The sequence below is a fragment of the Paramormyrops kingsleyae genome, chromosome 23 (assembly GCF_048594095.1).
Source record: "Paramormyrops kingsleyae isolate MSU_618 chromosome 23, PKINGS_0.4, whole genome shotgun sequence".
NCBI classification, from domain to species: domain Eukaryota; kingdom Metazoa; phylum Chordata; class Actinopteri; order Osteoglossiformes; family Mormyridae; genus Paramormyrops; species Paramormyrops kingsleyae.
Genome location: NC_132819.1, coordinates 4,381,709 through 4,405,023, shown reverse-complemented (window position 1 = coordinate 4,405,023; position 23,315 = coordinate 4,381,709). Strand labels below are relative to the sequence as shown.

The window sequence follows — 23,315 nt, the reverse complement described above, 5'->3', positions numbered from 1 at the left end:
GAAACTCTGTTTGACATAGCTTTCACTTACTGCTCCTACAGCGACACCGGGGTTAGATGTGCACCTGTCTCAAAACGAGCGAGCACGATGTAATTAACGCAGTTTTTGCTTACGGTTTACACGTAAGGGGTTTATTTTTCAAAGGCCTATGACTGTCGGACACAATTGTATCCACTCAGGAGATTATAACCTCATATATCATCAACCACTTTTGTTTTTAGTAATTTGGATAAATTGTGGCATTTCATGCGCCAGAATATTTCACGAAAAGTAACAATACTCGCTGGGGTCTTACCTGTAGCGTATAAAACTTGTAATATTCTGAAATAAATATCGGGGTAATCAGATTAGGCTACATCATTAACGTCAGCACAATCAAACCCTCTACACAATGCGGAAGGATGTATATTAGATCCGTAGCAAGGTAGAATCCCATAAATTACATTTATTGAGGGTTGTCAAAGGAATTAGAAGCAGAGGCGATTCTAGGGACACCGGGGGCCCTAGCAAAAAACTTCATGAGCCCCCCCCCAGCGCACCCTCCCCTGGCATGGTGAAATGCATTACCTTTATTTTACTGTGCAGTGTAAATGAATAATATCAACAAAGAGAATATAATAAACACAATTCCTTTATTTTCATTTTATTGTGAAAAACAGGATACATAAATAAAGCAGATTTGTAGTTACAATGTACTATGTAATCGGCTGCCCTCGGGGCCCTGGGCCAGTCCTGTCCCTACGCCTCTGATTCTAAGTGGTAATATAATAATTTGCATTTATTAAGAAATACTGGAGAACTTAGCAGGTGACTGTAGTGTGCTGTGTGGAAGCATCCTGTTGCCGTTAAATATGACGGTGGCTGTCCACACTGCTCCCTCTGCAGGTCTGCCAGCAGGGACGTCTTGAGCCAGGTGGATGGCCGTGACAGTCGCTCGCAGAGCTGCACCTCCTCCCTGGGCCCGGAGCAGCCACACTGCCAGAGTTGCATTTCCTACAATGCCTACTTCAAGCAGCTGAGCTGCGGACACATGTACTGCGACTCCTGCATGGACCACATAGTGAACCTGGCCTTCCTGGACATCGAGGGCCTGTGCGAGTTTCCCTGTCCCATGTGCAAGTCCATCCACCAGCTGGGGCTACAGATCCCTGAATCCAAGCGGGCCGCCTACTCCAGAGAGGACTCTCGCAACACCAGTACTGGAACGCTACATCAGGGGTCCATCGAGGAAGTGGACGAGCCAGAAAGTTGAGGGAGTTTCTTGGAGAAGCGGTCAGATACTCAGCAGTAAATAGCAGGCAGAGTTCTGTTTGGGAGGACAAGCCTGATCTTCAGGTACCACAGTGTATGACGGCTTTCATTTTTACCCGCCTCTTAAGTACTGGGTTCGATTGTACTAGTATTACGTATCCGTATCAACTGATGCGTGATACGTTACATATATTTTATTATATATACCATGGCTCTAATTAAAATAGATTAATAATTTAATTTCTACATCTCAAATAATTGTATAAATTTCAGTTTGTCTTAATTATGAGTTCATTAGTCAGGCGTTGCCGGCTATGAGTGATGTGAAATGTGTTGAGCGTAACCCACAAACGCAGGAATGACAGCCAAAGGCCGAGGCCCTGCGATTGATCTGTGAAAGCTGAGCTCTGTGAAAGCTGAGCTCTGTGGGTCAGGCCAAGTCTGGGCCTCGTTTGTTTTTTGTGACTGGGGAGTGGTTTTCCAATAAAAAGCACCCACGTGCTGTATCTGTAGAAGCTGTGATCTGTTGTGGGCTGTGCCAAAGCCATGTGGCTACGTCAAATAATGAATCCTGTGCTCAGAGCATGATGGGAAAACCAAAGCGAACTGAAATGACAGCCTTTGTCTGAGTACAGTTTCTGATTTTTGAAAATGACGAAACAGCAATAACATTACTGGATTACTCAGGCTTGTAAACATGACAATAGGAAAATGGTATGATGGGCATCTCATACAAGTGTGTCAACATTTTGTTTTCCTTCATGCTGTCATACTAGGCTGAGCAAAACTATGCTAGTCACGTTTAGCGCTGTCATGTGTTGAAGTGCTAATGCATCCTCAGTGTTTGGGTACAAAGCTTAAGTATTATAATGTTTTATACTGTATATTTGTAAATGTATATTATGTTTTTAATTACAATGGCTATGTTTTCAAATTGTAATTTAATAACAATAAATGGTTCTTTAATGAATATAGTCTCATTATGCTAAATTTGCTATATATAGATGTAAATTACACACATACACACACGTCTCTATGCCAGTTTCATTAGGTGACCTCCTGGGATGATTTTCCAGCTGTCCTGAAAGAGGTCCCACATACAGCACTTATAATTCATTTATTGTACATTGCACAATGAATGCAGTCATTTGGCAACAGGAAACACAAGTAACACAAGTAACAGATATATTAAGAGATTTATTTCTCTTAGTCATTAAATAAGACAAATACAAAATCCACTTTCCGTACAAATTATAAAGCGACCAGCCATCGGCGCCAAAAAGGGGAGACAGTGTGACAGAAAGGACATAACACTGTAGTCATTGTTCCTAGATAGAGGAAGCGCAGCCTCTGTGGAGAAACACGTTTCGCCTTATTTATGGCTGACTGACCCCCAAGGGCCAACAGCAGCGGCATAGCAGCAGATCTGTGACACCGAGTCCCTCGCGGCTGCAGGGTGACCCCGGTGTCTGATGTTCAGTGAAGGATCTTGGCGAAGACCATAGTCCTTATAATGCAGAGTTTTGGCAGTGCAATAAGAACATATAGTTTCCCCACTACGACATCTTTAATCGCTCCTTTAAAAAGATTTGCTTGTAAAAATCACCACGTTAATGCCGACAGACGAAATCCACTGAAGAGTCGCTTTCAAGTAGCTTAGATGACGACTGGTTACGGGTTAGAATCCATCGTTAATTCTCGCCGCTCATTACTGCATAGCTCAGTGGGCTCATTTCGGCATGTGACGTGACGGCTACAATGTTTAATGAGTCCTAATCAACATGATAAACCTAACTGGTTAATAACGGTCGGACTGGTGGCATTGGTTCCGCCTGTGAGAAAATCGCCGGCAGCGATGCCAATATCCTAAGCTCACACAAAGAAGATGTCTGTTAGGGAAGCTGGATTCGCTCTCGGACAAACCAGAACGATAAGGGATGCGTATTGGGGTGTCTGTGCAGATGGCCAACTGCTGTCCGTTCATTCGTAAATGTGTGTCTCCAAACCAGCTCACTTGTAAGTACGCGCATGTTGGTCTTAACAGAAACAGTCCGATGTTGGTGCAGAGCTTAACAGAAGCTTTCCTTGGCCATGAATAGATAATTACGTGTTTGGGGGGAACGATGATTAGCAAAAGACACACAAACACAGCAGCAACAGGCTCCAGCACTCGTGTCATAAATACAAACGTAACAGAAACAGAACCCTTATTTCAAGGATGCCGACCAACTAGATTTAGAGAACTAATAAAAACACATTTGGTCTTTGGTTTGCTGTTATGAGCCTTTATGCTGTTCAGAAGTCAACCCACGATAGAATCTGAACTGACAGCTCGTCCAAAATGGACTTCAAAGTCAGGTCTTTTCTTTTTGCTAAAACAATGTGACATTTTGTCTATTTCATAACTAAAACGGTTACCTTCTTCAACAGGATTTCCTGTGGAATCTAGTCCAACTAGTCACTGACCGGAATTATTTTTAGGATGCAAAGAGACCCACGTCAAATGACTGAAAGACAAATAGAAAATTGACACGTTATACGACAATATTTTAAAATAATCATTATATACACAAAGATGAACAGTAAAGTAGCCAGATTTGATTATTTTGAGTTAGAAATCTATTTTGGTGGAAGGCCAGGTAAATATTCTTTACCCTCAGTTTCCTACAGTTCCATTTACTGTGACACTACTTTGATCTGCAATATCTGTTTGGTCCCAATTGAGGATGTTAGAAATAATGTAGGGTTAACCATGATGCTACAGGCCAAAAGGATAGATAGTTTGTATCTTTTTTGGATGGAAAGGATTTCTGCTCAACACTACCCCCTCCTGGTGACTTTAGGAAATGCAGCAGTAAGGGGCGGTACTTCAGTTGAGGTCAGAGACTTGTCCAGGTGGTGTATGGTGGCATGGAGGGGAGTGCTGCTGTTGGCATTCTGGTTGAGGAAGGCTCCAGGCCTACTTGACCCAAACCCCTGGCTCCGACGGCTGATGCCAATGCCAACTCCTCCATAAGCTGCTGTACCTCCCTGGCCAGCTGGTCCACAGGGTGGCTGGATGTGGCCTCCGGGTGGCGGAATGCCTGCAGGGAAAAACACACAGTCGCTCTGTTCTCCCGGCTGGAATTCCGCCGAACCCAGAATGAGAAATGGCGGGCTGATTTAGAACAGCAATGACTGCTGTGGATGGGCCTCATTTTTTCAGGTACAGTGACAAGACTTATTGTACAGTGACTGCATATATTTCCATCAGGATTCAGTGGAAACATCTGGTAACAGGGATCCATGGGAAACCATCTACAGAATATCTTATGTCAATTCATTTTTATAACAATTAGCATTCTGCTATTCAAAACTTTTGAATGTCTTTGTTTTTTGTCTAACCATTAGGGGGCAGGCCGGGAAGGCCAATCGGAAACATCGGAGACACGAAATAATTTGACGGGTTCAAAATTGAGTCAGTCAGAAACAAAATCATTTAATGTTTAAAATCTTGCAGCAATTCATCAGAATGTTAACCAGCAAGTTCTCACACATACAACAGACCACGACTGCTTGGCGTAGAACAACATGCAAACACACTGTACGCACGTGTCTGATCACTTGAGCATAGTGCACAGCTGTGGAGGTGCCACAACTTATTGCCTGCTATCACTGGAAATTTCTCATTTTGATAATAAGACTTGAACTGTGGCATCATTTATCAAAGTTCCCCCAGAACAAAGATAAAATTGGCTGGAATTCTGGCATAAAACTCCGAGCTGAAGACCTGTGCCCGTCGGGGGGGGGGGGATTAATGTGACAGTACCTGTACTTGTAGCACCGTACCTGTACTTGTAGCACCGCACCTGTACTTGTAGCACCGCACCTGTACTTGTAGCACCGCACCTGTACTTGTAGCACCCCTCGGAAGTAGCAGTCTTTCCACAGACCCACGCAGGGAGCCAGCAATTGAGGGATCAGGGTTCCTGATCCAGGGTTCTCAGCCAGAGTCCAGGCCTTCAGGAGCCAATCAGGTGCCAGGGGGCTTTCGGAGGGGGGGTCACGCCTGAGACTCCTCTTGGAGAGCCCCGTCCCTCCACCCTCTCGCCAGGGCAGGAGGTTGGAGGGGGAGGTGAAGGTGCCCCGGGAGAAGAGGAACACGGACGCTGGGGCTTCTTCCGTGGTCTGGGGGGAGCACTTATTTCATTATCACAAAACATTTTATTTCAAAAATGGAACCACACAAAATATTCACAGCTAAGACCAAGTCTGATTGTCAGACATTTTGTAGCTGCGGTTGAACACAGATATAACCAGGCATTTTGCTTTGGGTAAAAGAATAATGTAAGTTTATAATGGCGTGTAAAATAACCAGTGCTGGTGAACTCCCACTCCTCAAGGCAAAAGGAGGCGGAGTCTAGGCACAAGATTAAAGCTACGGGTTCAGAGTTTCATATTGACTCAGTGGAATTTCCAGTTTTACATCATATTATACTGGAGTCATGTCCTCAACCGTAAGGACTGTGATGTCTTGCCATATGGAGATCATCGCGTTTGCAGCTGTGACCCCCCAGGTGTGTATGTGTCAGCGATGAAAGTATTGTAAACAGTACTGTAAGTTTTCCTTTTTAACTGGGAGGGGAGTTGTTTTTTTCCACGGGGGGGGGGAGTTTCTGATTGGAGGGGAACTAACTTGTAGACAAATCCACTGCCTGTGATTTCAAACAGCAATGCTAAGTTCCTCAGGCTTGTGAGAAAGACTCCGAGAACAGAGCATGATGTTTGTTTCTATGAGAAGCTCAGTCCGCCCCCACTCATGTACACCGAGGGAACCGTCCCCCGGGGACATCGTACGATTCTGCCAGCTGTATCGCCAAACCACGCTGGCGTTCCGACCCGGATACGAAGCCGCTAATGCTGACTGATATCATACGGCCTACAGATGGGCTGTATACCAGCTCGCCTGGGAAGCCCAGCTCTGAGCTACTGCCTCATTGGACGGTGGAGAATGCAGAATTTCCCAACCGCGGTCCACGGGGAACCCAACAAACAGGTTTTATAGGTCATTTTATATTACCGGCAACTAAGGAACAAATGGGACAATAAATGTCCAGTTAAGCAAAATGCTGACGCAGTTCTGTCTTCCTCAAGCCCTTTGGCTGCCAGCGCTTATGTAACCTTAGACCTGAGATGCGTTTTCACTCATCAGCTTAGCAAGACCTTTAGTCAAAGGAGACTTGCACTGCAGGTTTTTGTTGTCCATTTAAACGGCTAGATACTTAAAAGCAATGTATGTTTAGGGACCGTGTTCAAAGGTACAACAAAATAACAACACTGTAACACCGGCCACTAGGGACTAATAACACATCTCCAGCAACTTGCTGCACACTTCAAAACACCCGACCCCTTTGAGCGAATAGAGTCTGCTCTAGCCTTCCTCATACGGTACCATCCTGTTTTCTGCCCAGTCTAGTGTGGAACCCCAGGCACTTGCAACACTTGAACAGCAATCCTGACTGGGCAGACAGCAAGCCAATGGAGATGTCTGACCTGTCCAGTAGTGAGATGTTCCGGTGACGGCAAACCTGACCACACACATCAGTAAAGGTGGCAAGATGCCTGACGAGAGACTCTACCTTGACGGTGTTGAGACTCCCGTTGACGAGCGGTGGGGGCGGGTCGGGCCGGGTCATGGGCTGTGTGAATCGGGAGCGTCGGGCAGAACTGTACTGCAGGGCCCAGTCCCACACCGGGGGCAGCGGTGGGTCCGGAAGTGCATGCCAGGCAGTCAGCGGCAGCCCCTTCCCCAAGCCATTTACGGGGGTGTAGCACTGGGGCAGAAGCTGGAGAAACTGGAGATGCAGAGAGAAACCAGAATCAGATTTATTTGGCCAAGCATGGTGACACATACAGAGTATATGTGTCTGACTCAGTGCTCACATACAGCAGGTATAGACACGGCCAAGACAAGACAATGGTCACGTACAATTCTGATGATATATACTATTCACTTTAATTCATTACCAAATGGTAAATGAATGAGGGATGGAGGGAGAGAGAGAGAGAGAGAAAGAAATACCAGGTCAACCCCTCAGAAACGATAACATTATAGAATATAGAAAAAAAAATACATGCACCACTATTATTACTGGCAATTGCATAGACGCCTATATTAGCAGTAATGCTAATTAACTAACAGGGGGCCCTAAAGATGGGCGTCACCTTGCTGCGCCGCCGCCGCTCCAGCTCGCAGTTAGACAGGAAGCTGCTGAAGAGCGGCAGGTGGGCGCTGTCGTGGACGGCCAGCAGGTACTCCGGCGTCAGCTGGAAGCGGGAGGGGAACTGGGCCCAGAGCTGCCAGACACAGTCCAGGAAGAGCAGGAACACGGGAGCCTGAGCAGAGCAGGGGGCAAACGGACACTAAAAACACCCGACGAGGTCACAAGACCATCCAGCTCCCACCCCTAAATGACAAATGACGCAGAGCTTGTTACTCAGGGGTGTCGTCAGTGTGGGGAATGGCCTCTATCCAAACATCAGCAGAGGGGTTCAAAGCCACACGGCGCCTGCTACCTCCTCTTTCTCCCGGTCGCGGTGGTAGTTGGCGCGGCTGAGGAAGCGGTGACCGGCCACGACCCACTCCTTCTGCACCAGGCCCTGGAAGCCAGCCAGGGTCCTGCAGTATGGATCACACATGACCTGGACAAGGCTGCTCACCACACAGTTCATGTCCCGGTCCTCTGCCTCTGGCGACAGACAGACGCGCAAAGGTGACTGTGACGGCTTAGAGGCCACAGGTATAAAGAACTGAAATCTACATGTATGGTCGAAACAAGCGAAAGTCCAAAACATCCAACATTCTCAATTAGGAGCGGCGACTGATAAACATCGCCCCCTAGTGGTATGAGATGTGAACTCCCAAAGGTTGCAAATGTTTTTCTGATTTTCTAGTGAAACTGAGACAACAGGCATTTATTAAAGAGCAACCACCCTAAAAAACTTCTTCAAATACACAGAACAGCAAATGAGACACATAGTTAGCCACAGAGAGCTGGCACCAATAGCATATGCGCTGGTTCTGCGTCACACCGCGTGACTCACCCTGCAGTATCAGCGTCTGGAGGCCGTCGTTCAGCAGGCACACAGCCTCTGTGGCCTTCCTAAGGCAGCACCTGGAGTTACAGGGTGAGGGCGCGTTAGTCCGCAGCGGTGTAGATGTCACAGGGCAGGGCCTAAATGTATGCCCTGAGGCACCCCCCAAACAGGAAATGTGACGCTTTGGTCTTGTTTGTCCGGAGAAAAATTTCCTGTGTTACACTTACCAGAGAACGACTACTAATTATAAATCACAGCAAGGCTGGCATTTTTTTTTAAAGCTAGACAGAACAAATACAGGCAGAATTAAAATAGACAGACTCATAGATCATCAGATATCTAGAGCCGCACTTCAGAGCAGAAGTTGAAACACTAAGAAACCGTGGGTCTAGACCAGGGCTATTCAACTCACGGTCCTCAAGGGCCGAGCCCTGCTGGTTTTTCAGCCTTCCTTCACCTGTGAGCCAGGTGTGAAGATTCTGACCAATCAGAGTAAGTAATTATTAAACTAACTACCTGGGAGAACTGAAAACAAGGCCTGGATTTGGAATGGAGGGCCTGAATTGAATAGCCCTGGTCTAGACTGATTAAACAGTTCAGGCTTATTCTCTGATGTGGGCGATAACGTCAAACCTGACTTTGAGGGTTTAGACAATGACCAGCAAGCAGAAGTGCTAAAATGGCTTTCAAATGCCATACTGTTGGCAGAAAACTACAGTCCACAAAGACACCAAAACATAAGGATTTAAGAACTGCATACGATGAATCAGTGTCACAAAAAGTACCTGTAAAAGTACCTTCACATCATTTTGTCTTCGTTCAGACAAACTTATCAAAGTCCATAATAATACCACCAATGTGTAAGTTCCTTTAGTTTTGTCATTCACACTTGCTCAGTTCAGATGGTGATGTGATCACTTTCAGATGCCAACTGGAGGTGGGGGGGGGGGAGCTTTTGGGGGCGTCGTACCTGACATGGTCCAGCCAGCGAGTGCTTTCCAGTGAAGACAGCCACTTCTCGTCTGGCACAGTAACCGCTGCGGATTCATCTGGCGACACGGAACAGACAACATCCTGAAATCTGTCAAACCGCCAAATCATTCCCGGCAACCTGAATGACTTGTCTTTGTTTGTCTAAATGATGTAACGTAATTATCAGTCTGCCGTCTGCTGTACGTCGCGTGTATCACACTGGGGCCATACTGGAAACAACAGTAAGGATCCGTACTGCTGCATTTCAACTGCTCCTCATTCCCAAACAGCCATAGTCCTCCCCCTGCCCAGCCCTGACACATCTGTCCCATGTGCACTCGCACTTTCCAGCGACCCCCTTGTGTCATGTTAGCCCCGCCCCCCCAGCCTCTCGCCATTTGATCCAGAAAAGCACAAATGTCGCCAGCAGATTCTTCCTCTCAAGCGTCACGTGGACCTGCCCGCCATACTGACCACAGATGTTCTCGCACGTACATATCCGAGTGCATTATTAGCTTTATTCACAAACTCACCAAGCTGAATGCCTAGAAATGCTGATCATTTCATACAGTGCTGTGCAAAAGTCTTAGGCCGTCAAAGAAAATGATATTCAAATGATCTTCCTGTTGATATAGAACTACAATATTATGTCTGTCAAAGCATTCCAGCTTAGTCACTTCAGAACCTCTCCTAAAATCACCACAGCGTTTGCAGCAACCATCCAATACACACATGTATTTTTTGATTTGATCACAAGTCACCTCCTGTGGCTAATCAATACTCTGACTTAATGAATGAATTAATGAGCTGGTGGTGAAATTTAATGAATACATGGAAAGGCTGAGGTGTCCCCGAGGAGAGGTTAGGGAACCGAAGCGATGTTCATCTAGCCATCCAGCAAGATATGTTTGCAGAACAGAAGAAATCCCTGTTAGTTTTTATTGTATTACTTTAAATTTGCATATATTTCAGTGTTAAATTGTGGTTTTCTTTTCTGAGCAAATCATAAAGCATTTCTCACTATTGCTGACCGATTCTACTGTTGGGTTATTTTCATTTTAGATATAAAGCAAAATCCCCCACGAACCGCAGATCTCTCACATAATTTAAGCAGGATTAACAACAATTTAACGTCACTGACACACGGACAGCGTAATTCCCAGCAGACGGACGATTCTGCTCTCCCGGCAGCAGTAACTGCCGTCCTGCATGCAGTGAAGCGAAATGCTCGGCCCTGAAGACAAGCTGCGCAAAAAGCTGGAACTCTGCAAACTATTTTTGCACAGACAGGATGCCGCTGCGTGCACCGGCCTTAAAATGGACACTTCCAGTGTGAGCGAGATCTGCGGCAGTTCACGCGATGCCAAAGTCCACTAAATCATCCCTCATTATTGTCTGTTTTGCTCCATTCCTCTTCCTTAACTGCTTATACAACACAGGCTCCTGGAGTGACTGGTGTCTGTCCCAGGAAGCAGAAAGCACACAATCACACACTGGACAATTTAGAAACACCGAAACAGTATGTTTATGGGCTGCAGGCAGAAACCGCAGGGACCCAGAGGAAAGCATCACTTCAATGGAATTTAATACACACTGCACACACACAAAGGTACAGACCTGAGTTTGTATCGCTACCCAATATCTGTTGTATTACTGCAGTGCACGAACCACTACGCCTCCTAGTGGTAGGAACCTACCGGCCAGACAGAGGGCACGCAGACGGGCGTGCCCCTGCTGGAGATCAGCCAGCGTGGGCATCTCTTCTGCCAGCTCCACCACCACACACTGCTGCCCGCTGCCAAACACCAGCGCCTCCAGGTTCCTGGGTCGCGGGAGGGAAAAGCACCCGACGTCATGTGACCACCCAGTCACGTATCTTCCGTCTAGGGTTCCGGGTCTTTCTTTAAAAGGCTGCTCTTTAGAGTCAAGGGTGTACAAATATAGTTGTGGAAGCTTCCAGTGTGCTTTGGCACCAAACGAGGACGCACTTGGAATAGCAAACACTCAGTTTAATATTCCTAAATGGATAATCGATTACTGGAAACACATGAATGGATGTTGTTTACCCCGGTAATATTATGACCTCTCTGATACTGAGTCAGGCATCCAGTACTCCGCAGAGGTACACAGGGGTCCTACCTGACATTGTCCCTCTCGCAGTAGATGTTGTTCTTGAAGCTCGCCATCCTCAACAGGTCAGACCCACTGGGGTGGTGCCAGCACCATCGCTAGAACGCAGGGGGAGGCTGTCAGTCTGGGGTGACATTTCCAGAATATTCACATAACATCAGCACCACGTCGGTAGTGACAACATGACTTGACAATCCCCACACAATCCCCACAACATCAACAACAGTCTGCAACAAAATGAAGCAGACTCATTCTCTCGCTAACTCAAACAAAATCATGTCATTTTGGTACACCTTACAGATTAATAAAAAAATTCAATCAGATAATGTAAAATATAATGTCAGATGAGGACATATAATTCAACAGATTACATGACATGAATAGTAAGATCGTGGAATTTCGTCAGACGGAACAATCTTTTCGGAATCTGTTCCGACACGTCGGATCTTCTTTGAGACAACGCTAAACTAAGCGAGACAGTTAGCCTGGTCCAGACCAGGCTTGTTCGCAGGCCTAAATTACCATGGTAACTCAGCGGGGATTCATTTAAGACACGTTGATGGAACGGAACTCTCACTTGAGTAAGATTGACTTGTCGAAGTAAGTCAGACTTTCTCTTAAGCCTGCTTCATAGAATACCCCCCTGCTTTGTGGAACACCCCCCAGGTAACCCGGTCACAGTAAGGAATGACAGCAAAAGGTGTCCGTAAGGGGGAGTGTCATTGTATTCTTGTACAAGAGACTTAATATTGAGCTGTATAAAAGGGTAAGCTGATAAACTGCATAGAATACATGGATCAGTTAAAGTCATTATATTATTATTACCAGTAACATTATTATTATTAGCAATAATAATAATAAACAGACACATTTTTGCTCCCTCCCAGCTCTCAGCAGAGCTGAACCATACGATCACAGACACCGCAAACCTAGCACAGGTTTCTTGGGAACTGGGAAGGAGCAGAACCTCTGACTGTCTTGAGGTCCCTGAGGACTGGGTTAAGAAACACTGAAGTGAGTCCTACGCCTGGGACTCGCGTTAGACATCTGAACGCTTTCGGAAACGCAGACTTCAGCAGCTACACGGCTTGTCATTTGACACCGGGACTGTAGTCACACTCACGGGGATACGTCCCTCATTGAAATGGGCGAAGGTGTTTTTCAGTTGGGTATCCAGGACCTTCTGCGGGACCACGTTAAGCCTGGGCAGACTGCAATGACAATGGGCATCTGATCAAAGCAAAAGCACCAGTACAATATCATGCAGATGTCATTTTCAGGCCTAAAACAATCCCAGACAAAGGGGTGATGGGGGAACAGCCTCCAGGGGGCGCTGTGGGCTGTTACCTGGCAGCCATCTCAAAGCGATGGTTGATGCTGCTGACCCTCCAGCCCGTGGCGCCCGTCCTCTCCAGCTCGGTCTCCCAGTCGGAGGCGATGTCGAACCAGCACATGGTGGCGTCGCGGGGCCGGTTGCTGAGACGCTGCCTCATCTCTGGAGATGAGAATAAGACTCAGTTTCATCCATCTACTCTGGCATAACCTTCAGTGAAATGGACAAACGTGTTCTTCAGTTCGGTATTCAGGATCAATGTGAGCACACAGTGGAGAGTGGGCCCCTTTGGAATAGGAGGTTATGGGCAGGCTACATGAGTCACTTACCCACACTTCCGAAAGCAGCATTCAGAAAGGTCAGCAGGGCTCCTGGCTGAAGAGGTTGATAGACCTTAGCGATAGCGCAGGTTATCTGTAAGGATATAACACACAGTCTGAGATGGGAGGAGACTGAGACAGTGAGGCCTAGAGCAGTGATTCTTAACCCGAATTTGCAGACAAAATATACAAAAAATTTTCTGAGAGTAGAACTGAAAATGATTGGTTCAGAGAGATAACCAATCAGGTTGTAGAGGAGGTGAGTCCAATTACCTAGAGGAAGCAGGACCAAGACATCTGATTGGTTGGTCCCGCCTCCTCTAGTTGCTTGGACTCACCTCCTCTGCAATCTGACTGGTTCTCTCTCTAAACCAATCATTTTCCGTTCTGCCCATAGAACATTTTTTGTAAGTAAAACTCCCACGAGCACTGAATGCCTGGTTCAGGTGGGAGTTGAGAGAGAGCAAAAATGTGGACTGTCTGGACGTCCCCTAGGACTGGGTTGAGAAACACTGGCCTATCGGAACCGATATGACTGCTTCCACTCACCTCCATGGCCTGGGCCTCAGGCGTGAGGCGATCGAACAGGAAGCCGTGCACCTGGAAGTCCCGGCAGTACAGGAGCAGCTCCTCTGGAACGAACTTCAGGGTGGAGGTGGGCGTCATGACCTTCATCCGGGAAGGTCCCACTGGGGCACAGCAGACCCCAGTTTGTTGGCCTCTTGGCTCACAGTCAGTTACTCCACACTGAGGTCTGAAAATATGACTTACCAGCCACTACCTTCTCAACGCAGGCCAGTGCCACGTCATGGTCTTCAAGCAGGATGGGGTCAGTATCTTCCTGAGCAAAGGATCGCAGCATGAAGCAGAACTTCAAGCAACCAACAGACTGTATATCAACCTTCCAAATGCATACCCTGGTCACAGTCATGAGGGGCCTGGAGCCTATCGCAGACAGCACAGGATATAACTGGTAGGGGTACAGCCGAGACCCAATCCCTAACACGTCACAAACATGCACACACTTTCACAATAACACACACTGAAAAATTTATAGACACCAATGAACGTAACTGTATGTTTTGAACTGTGGGAGGAAACCCGAACAAGAGAGGAAGAACATATAAACTCCACACAAATAGGGGAGGTGGGATTTGAACCCACAACCCTACAGACATCAAGTAATAGCCTCAATACGACAATGCAGCAGTTCCAAGCCGATCATTACTACAGCAATAGATGACAGACCTGGCACTTACGTCACGCTTCAGGTCATCCTGGGGCACAAAAGCTACCCTGAAGGGGGTGCAGAAGAGTGTGCCAGCCAGCCAGCCACCCCCCTCTCTGCAGAGCAGCTTCTTCCTGACCAGGACAGCCTTCTGGAGGATATGTTCACCTGAGGAAGATAGGCCTGACGGAATGAGTGCTCAAGCTATCAATCTCAGCCCAGAACTTGGTAGCATGTTGATATTTTAACTAGAGATGGGCAATCCACGTTTTTTCAGTTCCGATCCGATTTCGATACACAACTGCCGATACTGATACAGATTCCGATACAAGAGCTCTTTTTACTTTGTTATACTTTACATATTATTTTTTTTAAGCTAGTAAATACAGATGGAAAAAATGTATGACAAAAAATATGTAATTAGGCTACTACAAACATACATAACGTACTGTTCCACCTCATTTGTTTTAAGCGTTTTTGAGGCATTTGCAGTTCAATATGAATATCTTCAAAGCAAATATACACAAGTGGCGAATGCTTAAAATTTTAACAGTTTTTCTCCCATTGGCATCAGCGCAGTTACACTTTTGTTGCGATGGCAGCCCCTCTTGTATCTCAAACAACGAGTTCGCAAAACAGTCCAATTAAGTTAGCGACTCCCAAATCACCCATTGCTTTGTTTTGTCTCGCAGTTGGGATTTTCCATTAAACGCTATTCCCACCTCAAAACCTTATTTTACATAGATTGCAAAACGCTGTGCTTCCGGTTTCTGTTAAAAGCCTAAAATACTCCCAGATCGTCACGTCTCCTCGTACTGCGAAGGGTATGCGCATGACCTCACAGCAGGCGGAAGTCACTGTACTCACACCCACTGAGTAGCAAAAAAGACTTAGGGGCAGTGATAGCGTTCGATTTGAATTCCGCAAAAACACACATGTAAAATGGGAAAGAGCTGTCGTGCGATTGATTGCCAAAAACTAAATAAGTAAGTATAGGGCGTGGATCGGTCACGCATGGCCGATTCCCGATCCGTCAAATAGGTCTGGATCGGCGCCGATACCGATCCGAATATCGGTATCGGTGCATCTCTAATTTTAACATCAAAATTACGTCCCAGATTAACTTAATTCATGAGAAATGCAATGTCTGTTACGACTGTGGATTAGAGTTAGAAAACTCAGGATTATGCTGATTAACTAAGCAATAATAGGAAGGAAAGTGAGGTATCAACCAGACATTCACACATAACAGCTTCATAACCTATATAAGGCTAAGTGGCTAACTTAGCTTCACCGTGGCAACCGAACTCCTTACATAAACGCCCACATGTCTAACATAACCCCGAGCCAAAACCCTGAAGTTAACCAGACAGGCTTTCCTCTATTGCTAAGTTTCCTGAGAACAAAGTAAAGATTATGTTTAAAGTGTTTTTGTCTGTTTTCAGCAATCACATTGCAGAAGAGATACAAAAAGCATTTCAGAAATGTTTTGAAAGATAAACCTAGAGAATAAGAAAAAGTGTGATCACAGTGAGTACAGTACCAGCCCTTGTACACAGAGTACATTCCACAGAGAAAAAACAGATTGGTTATCAGGCTCAAATAAAAACCACTGCAGAGAGATACTGGAAATAATCAGGGAATCTTTATCCGGAAAAATCAGAAAGTAAGTCTGAGACAGTTCATCGGGAAAGCCTGTTTTGTTTGCAGCAAATATTTGTGTGTATTTGTAAGTTGTACGCAGCAGTCCGAAAGTACAACTTGACATTGATGAAGTATCTGTAAACTTCTGTGTGGATTAAGCAGAGATTAATACAAGCAAACAATATGGCCGCCAGCTGGGGCTTGTGTCTCAGTTTCAACAAGTCAGCTAGTTGGCTGGCATATTATTCATTTAGTAGCTTTTGTGGCAATATGCAGAAGCCAATGATAGGAACATCGAATAAACACTTGCAGTTCAAAACCAATTCTAAAGTAACCTGAATGCCAACGTTACCTGTGCTACGTTACCGTGCTACAATTATCGACAGAACAGATCTCAAGGTTGCCAACCAGACATCAAAGGGATGCTCATAATGTCGAGGCTTTGAAATGTATCTTTTTAGCACTTTTAAGCCTAATCAGAAGACCAGAGCCGCCTCCCGCTCCGTGTTTGTCCAGATCATCCACTATTGAGAAATAAAATGCCGTGTCCCATTTTTAACAAATATAGGATTGGGGTGGGGGGGGGGGGCGCTATCAGGTTATCCCCTAAATAACCATGACCCTGACACTAACATATAGCATGCATGCAATCCATCCTTCTCTGAATCGTTATAATCCGTCGTCCTACCCCACTGGGCTGGTCTGGTTTCAGTGGCTGTGTGTGGGGGAGTCACCTGAGAACGCAGTGGACGGGGGCAAATGTGCGGTATGTGCCCAGAGATATCTGACCACAATCATCTTAAACTCTCCCTCGATGTTTTTTCCCTTTCCTGTTTAATGAGAAAATATATCTCCCCTTACTCCTTAACTAAAGACCATCTTTTGTTCTTGGTGTGTATTGAAACAGGACATTGGCAGGAAAGGTCGCCAGGCAGGGGACACATCCTTCGGAGATGATGTGTTATCTTTCGCTCCTTTCTGTAGTTGTACAGTACAAAGCAGGAACAGAAGAGGCGACTTTTTCTACCAAAAAGTACATCTTGCATGTCCAAATTTTGCATGATGTGGACACAGACTTCATTTGTTGCGAGAGCAAAGAGCCCTTTTTATGAGTGGTTAGGGAGTACAGCCCCATTCAAATGAGAGACACAGACCACAACAACACACACACACACACACACACACACACTTTCCATGTTAATATTTAAATCTCTGCCTGAGTCTAGTCTCTGAAGCTTCAAGCTTGTATCAAGTAAAACTGTGGGACAACTGAGAAAACATTAATGGGGGAGCTGGGGGACAGACAGAGCAGTGACCGTGACCGTGACCGTGACTACTGTCCCTTTGTATGGTGTTAAGTGGGCCTAAAAGAATTTAGAAAATCAGACCGAACATGACTGACTGTATCTCATTAAAATGTGACATTCTGTCAGGCCTTCAGATAAACAAACAAATCAGATATACAAACAGAAATTGTAAAATTAAGTTAAGATAAAGATCACACTCTCCTGCACCTTTCTGTCCTTCATGTTTTGTCATATTTTTCGACTTGACTGAATGTTTTATTCTGTATCTGCTCTTAAAAAACACACAGACAAATTTAGTACAAAAATGAACAACAGTCTAATGTGGAAATAAGAAACCTTTGAGGACATGGCGGCTTAGGAGTGACACAGATGGAAAGCGTAAGTGACAGTTTAGTACTGACGCAGGATTTCAGATTTAGGTTCAGCCGGAAGTGCCGCCGTGGGCAGCGTCCCGACCAAATCAGCCACATCGCCCAGCAGAGATGCTGCGGACTCTGACGGCCGCAGACTCCGTAATCGGACCTACTCTCTGTCCTCGTCACGTTAATTATCAACTCTGCAGAGGAGCACCACGATCCATCAGTATAAAACAATACCAACAACAAAATCCACACTTGGCATCCAGATGCAACAAATGCAGCGAATACTGTAGTAGCTGAAGTATTCAAACTAACAAGATTACTTCAGCTGCTGATATTAATGGAGTTTCAATACGGCTTCTACAAGATTTTTATAATTTTTTATTGTTATAATGCATGAATTTACATTAATTTAATTATAATGTTTGATTTTGTTAAATATATATATTGAGTTATATTGCATATTTACATTAGTTATGATGTTTGATTTTGTTATGTATATATTTAGTTATAATGCATACATTCATTTACATTGATGCATACATTAATGCATACATTTATTTAGTTATAATCTTTGATTTTGTTATGCATGTATTTAATTATAATGCATACATTTACATTAATTTAGTTATAATATATTTGATTTTGTGATATACATTTACATTATGTTAGCAGAAACTTGCTCCGTGTGACATACAATCAAGGCAGTTAGAACATCACAAACATATAGCTGTCAAGGAACCAACAGCTAGGCTGAGCTTCCAATGAGTGACCAGTAACTAGGGCAAGTTAGCATTGGAACCATGTTTTAGAAACATAGCAAGAGAGCCATTCAAATCAAAGCATGAATAGATATTATCAGAAAGAAGCACTAAAAAGTGTGGGGAAAAACTCTCGCTCGATCTCTGTTTTTGAATACAAGTTTTATGATGCATCTCTCCAGGACAGCGTCATACTTAGCTGAGCAACGTCCCGTCAGACTGACCTGGCAACAGGCGAAGACCAAGTGTCCCTTTGTCCCCCACATCCGAGCTGCCGTGGGACAGCATTCTGTCCTACGGGGCAAAGGAGAGGCAGACAGGCATGAGGTGGGGGCAAGGAGGGGGTCCTTACACACTGTGCAGTTTCAGGGCCATAGCTACAGACACAATACAGGATCACTCAGAGACTGTGTGTCTCCGTCAAGGCTGAAGCAGAATAGGAAGATATCTTTATTACAACTATGCCTATCTGTTATTCAGAAATTCCACAGTTAACCTTTGATTCCAGACACAACTAACAATAAAAGATCGCAATTAGCATTAAAATGAATCACAGAGGAGCTAGAAACACATTCTAGACACCAGTGGGCTGGGGTACATTCTATATGGGACCCCAGTCCGTCACAGGGCACATACATGCGCGCGCAGTCATGCATCACGGACACCAGGTAAGCTAACTGCATATCTCTGTACTGTGAGCAGAAACCAGAGTACCTGCAAAAATCACTAACTCCACACGCAGAGCAGAGGTGCGACTCAAAACTCCCGTCCTGCATAATACTAAGCATATCCAAATTTCTCACATTATCAAATGTAAGAAATATATGTGAAAAACAGATAGAACTTTACCGTCTTAAGTTGAAGCAAAAGAAGGTTTACAGCATTTTAGTGACAAAAAGGACATGAGAAGTATGACATAAAGAGGCAGGAGCCTCACTAAAGATTTATGAAAGGAGGGGTAAGGCTTTGCTGAGAGATTTTCATGGAAATGAAGACACACTATTTAAACTAATTAGTGTACCTGTAATGGGTGGTGGGTCGCTAAAGATCATTTTAGGGGTGCTAAGCAACACCCCAGGAGAGGAAGAACAGTATAGCAAGCAGAGGTGGAGAGTTCAGGTGCAGAAAGTAAATGTCCAGACCAAGATTTTGTTTCACCCAAGCAATTGAGTATAAAGAGCCACAGTCACAGAGAACTCAACTGCATGGTTGGTTGGAACAAAATCTTGGTCTGGATTTGTACTCTCTGGACCTGGACTCTCCACCTCTGATAGCAAGAGATTGGGAAACAGATAGGGCAGAAGTGAGAATGATGTGTGCCTGGAGGGAAAGTGAGAGCAAGACGGGGTGAAACCTTAGCACCAACCATACAGACTGTTTCCACCACTGGCTGGAGACTGTAGGCTCAAATGCATCGCGTCGACCCCCCCGACGGAAAAAAATATCAAGCTTAATAATATTAATAGTAATAATAATAATTGTAATTATTATTGAATACGTGTAATTTGACGCACAACTTTTTTGTACTGCTACCACTTTATTCGGTGTAACATTACGGGCATCCGACAGTGCTCGTTAGTGCTGCTCCAAGAAGAAAAGAATAAAGAAATCATGAAATCCATAAGAAAGGAAATCCGTCGTCTAAAAATATAAGAACTTTGAAGTGCTCCCCACCTGCCCCACCCCAAACTAAAAGCTGCTTATGACCGTGCTTTTGTTCCCTTCGGCTGAAATCACACAACATTAATGTGAAATCACGCCAAAAAGTCTTAATCTGCCGCACGATCGCTGCGATGTGCTACAAGGGAGACGAAAAACAAAAGACAACCATCAGTCACCAACACAACAGTCCGCGGATTGACCCCAAAGTTAAGACATATAAAACGGCACGGAAGCCGCCGAACACGCAGCGTTTTCATGCAAACGGAAACCAAAAAAATGAAAATTAGATGCTAATCACGCCGTTGCGTGTCATCGGCATATACATCGATGTTTATCATCAACGAGAACTCCTATTTCCTCTTTATCTCCATCTAAACGCCCACCTGTGCTATTTTCCTATCTGCTTCGCCTTACAGATTGGGCTGGTGTAGCGGTATATTAGCAGCACAATAAAACTTAAAAATAATAACCGTCTACTTGATATCGATCTGACAGACTATGGAGGTCACGGGAGGTGCAAATCATGGGAGGGTAATTAAATATAAATTTGAAACGACTTGCAGCTCACGGTCGTGAATGTTTAATGTGAAAATTATACTACTTCAGCTCTGCGGAGCTTATACCTCCGCGCAGGAGCTTTCTTTCCTACCAGGATTTTTAAGCTGCCACCGAGGACCAATACCAACACCGTAGTTTCATTACCAAATGATCGTGCACTAAAATTGAGGCTTAGAAAGTAAAAAAATATCAAGGCAGCTACTTGGTTGTTTGCATTCCACGTTATCCATACCCAAATGATTACGGGGGCAGCACGATTAATTTGCATGGTGCAACAGCAGTGCACTTCAAAAGGTCCTGCTTTTACAAACAAGGGGAAGTGATGCTCGTAATTTATCTTTTAATAAATAAAATTTGGACAAAAATATGCGGACGAAGCAAAACCACAAATAGGCGTAACACCGGTGTTCTGTCGATATATGCTGCCTTGTCGAAAAATGCTACCGTAGTGCTGATCGATAGCCCTAACCCTAACTCTTACCCAAACCATAACCCCCTAAAACCCTTACCTTAAACCTAACCCTTAAAACCTAACCCTAATCCCAAAACGGTGGAACTGCACATGCGCAGAAAGGCTCGATAGCACGTCTCGATAGGTAGGATTTTATGACAGAACATCGGGACTAAGACCCTCTGCGGCCATTTGGGCTGAACCGCATCCACACACCATGCTTCCAATTGTGTTTCTGTCACAATTACCGCTGAAGCGACTGGGACAGTCCTTTCCTGTCTCCCCATCCACGTACTGTTATTTATGTAATTGTATTTGGATTGTACATTTCGCGTTTTAATCACGGATAGAAACCTGGACCCTCTACCGATAACTCATGCAAAGTTTAAGGGACGCAAGATTTAAGCTCAGAGAAATGACAGGCGATCAACCTAATACCGCAAAGCCGTTTCAAATAATAACGTTTAGTCGGATCAGTCGATTGTTGCATCGCTTAACACGTGCTCATTTCCCAGAAACAAGACAAATGACTTCACGTTCTTACTATATTCATCTCAACATCAGCACCTTTATGAAGTTATTTTGGGACATTATATATGTAGTCTGCGGTAGATCACCCCCTGTGGCGCGTTTACTAACGTCTCAAACCTGGCGGGCGAGGGAACAGAAATTGCAAATTTTTTATTAACTATGTAGGCCTATGTTTTGCGTCAGATCATCAGAATCAAACAGCCACCAAGTTACGTTATAGCCCCTAAAGTTCACAATACCTATTCAAAACGTAGTCTCTGTCAAACAAGCTAAACTTCCCTATTAGATAGACCAAGCATCCCTATTAAAGCTTATACCTCAACAATAGTAGAGACGTGCCCGGGTCTCCTCGACTGCTTTTTAGTGATTTTCCTAATGACAATAATAATAATGATAAATAATTTTGTATAGGCCTGGTTAAGAGCAGTAGTACTTTAGTAAATATTTGTGTTACATACGACCTCACAACGTCATTAATAAGGATCAACGCACTAGACTTCAATTCATGAATGAATATTATGTTGAAAGTAACAGCGTACGTGTCACAACCTAGTTTATTTCCACTACACATTTTAATTAAAACAAACGTTATCGTATCAAAATCTATAGAGTGAAAATACAGCTTCCTATGCGTATTAAATACAGTACCTTGACATCTGGGACACGTTGTCGGGCTTTAAAGAAGCTCTTGGGTCCCGTCAGCATGTCGACTTTATGGACGGATCAACAGCCGAAAGCGGGTCTCTAATCAGTCGGCGCGCAGAACGGAAAATTTGGCCAAGTTGCACTTCTCCCCGAGTTTGACAGAAACGAACGTTTATTTCTGCTTCTCCGGCGTTTAGGGGCCAGGCTTGGACTCCTCCTCGGTTCTCAGTTGGTCTGTGGTTTCTCGGGTTGCACTTCTACAATCCATTTATCACTTTACTCCTGTACACCGTATACTAAGAGTGAAAAAGCGCCCCTTCTAGGCTTAGGGAAGTTGTAGATATTTAGCCTGCAACATTTAACACTTAACTAGTTTTTAAAGCCTGTACGGAGCACAGCGAGATATCTGCACATTGTCGGTTCTCAGTGTGTTTCTTTTTGCTGCTGAGAAGCACATTTTCACAGAAGGCAGCGGCTCAGCGTCTTAAAGGGCCAGTAGACGATTAAAAAATACCCTAGACTTGCACATAGTGTTCAAACTTTATGGAAAGTAATTTGATACGTGTTGGTAAATTGTCATCATACTAGTAAACATACTACTCAATGCCCTAAGAACTACTTTACCTACTATTGGCGTTATAAAACGATGTCACTTAGATTGTCAGATTTACTGCTGTGGATAAGGTTGGCAGTAATGTACATTTGAGGGTAAACAGGTGCAAAGAACATGGCAGTCTGCTGAGCAGTAGAAAATTCACATGGTCAGATAGGTCCATCATACTCAGCAGACAAGGTGCTTTGAACATGTCTAACACAGAGACAGACCCAGAGCTCAAGAGGGAGGTCTGGGCATCCCTGTGCAGACAGCTGCCACTGTAACCCATCAGAAAACTGTTGGGTGGCAGGAAATAGAAATGTCAGGATTTAACAAAAAAAAAAAAAAAACAAAACCCTGAATCATGGTCTTTAGAGTTCTGCAAATTATAGTTTCTTATGGCAATTTAAGCAGACAAGCTGTCCCATGGGACAGTGGGTTTTGATTATAGATGTGGACTCTGTAGCAGCATAATCCTAAACGGCCTTAAG

General features: G+C 44.8%; 1 protein-coding gene across 4 annotated transcripts; it reads right to left on the bottom strand.

Annotated features, from left to right (window-relative positions):
- Window positions 1–2,428: 2,428 nt before the first annotated feature.
- On the bottom strand, window positions 2,429–22,678 carry LOC111853520 (myotubularin-related protein 11-like). Of its 4 annotated transcripts, none has more exons than XM_072705960.1 (17): window positions 22,233–22,678; window positions 18,607–18,676; window positions 14,343–14,479; window positions 13,855–13,924; window positions 13,633–13,772; window positions 13,093–13,177; window positions 12,778–12,925; window positions 12,554–12,641; window positions 11,440–11,528; window positions 10,998–11,122; window positions 9,299–9,377; window positions 8,335–8,405; window positions 7,807–7,979; window positions 7,456–7,626; window positions 6,870–7,085; window positions 5,060–5,418; window positions 2,429–4,334 (listed from the first exon to the last, which is right to left on the bottom strand). In XM_072705960.1, exons 1-17 carry the CDS (start codon window positions 22,287–22,289, stop codon window positions 4,211–4,213), a joined length of 2,202 nt encoding a protein of 733 aa, XP_072562061.1. In that variant the 5' UTR covers window positions 22,290–22,678; the 3' UTR covers window positions 2,429–4,210. The 4 variants fall into 4 exon arrangements, with proteins under 4 accessions (XP_072562061.1, XP_023686263.2, XP_023686264.2 ...); XM_023830495.2 differs by having other exon boundaries at window positions 5,080–5,418; XM_023830496.2 differs by having other exon boundaries at window positions 5,140–5,418.
- Between the last annotated feature and the right edge of the window lie 637 nt (window positions 22,679–23,315).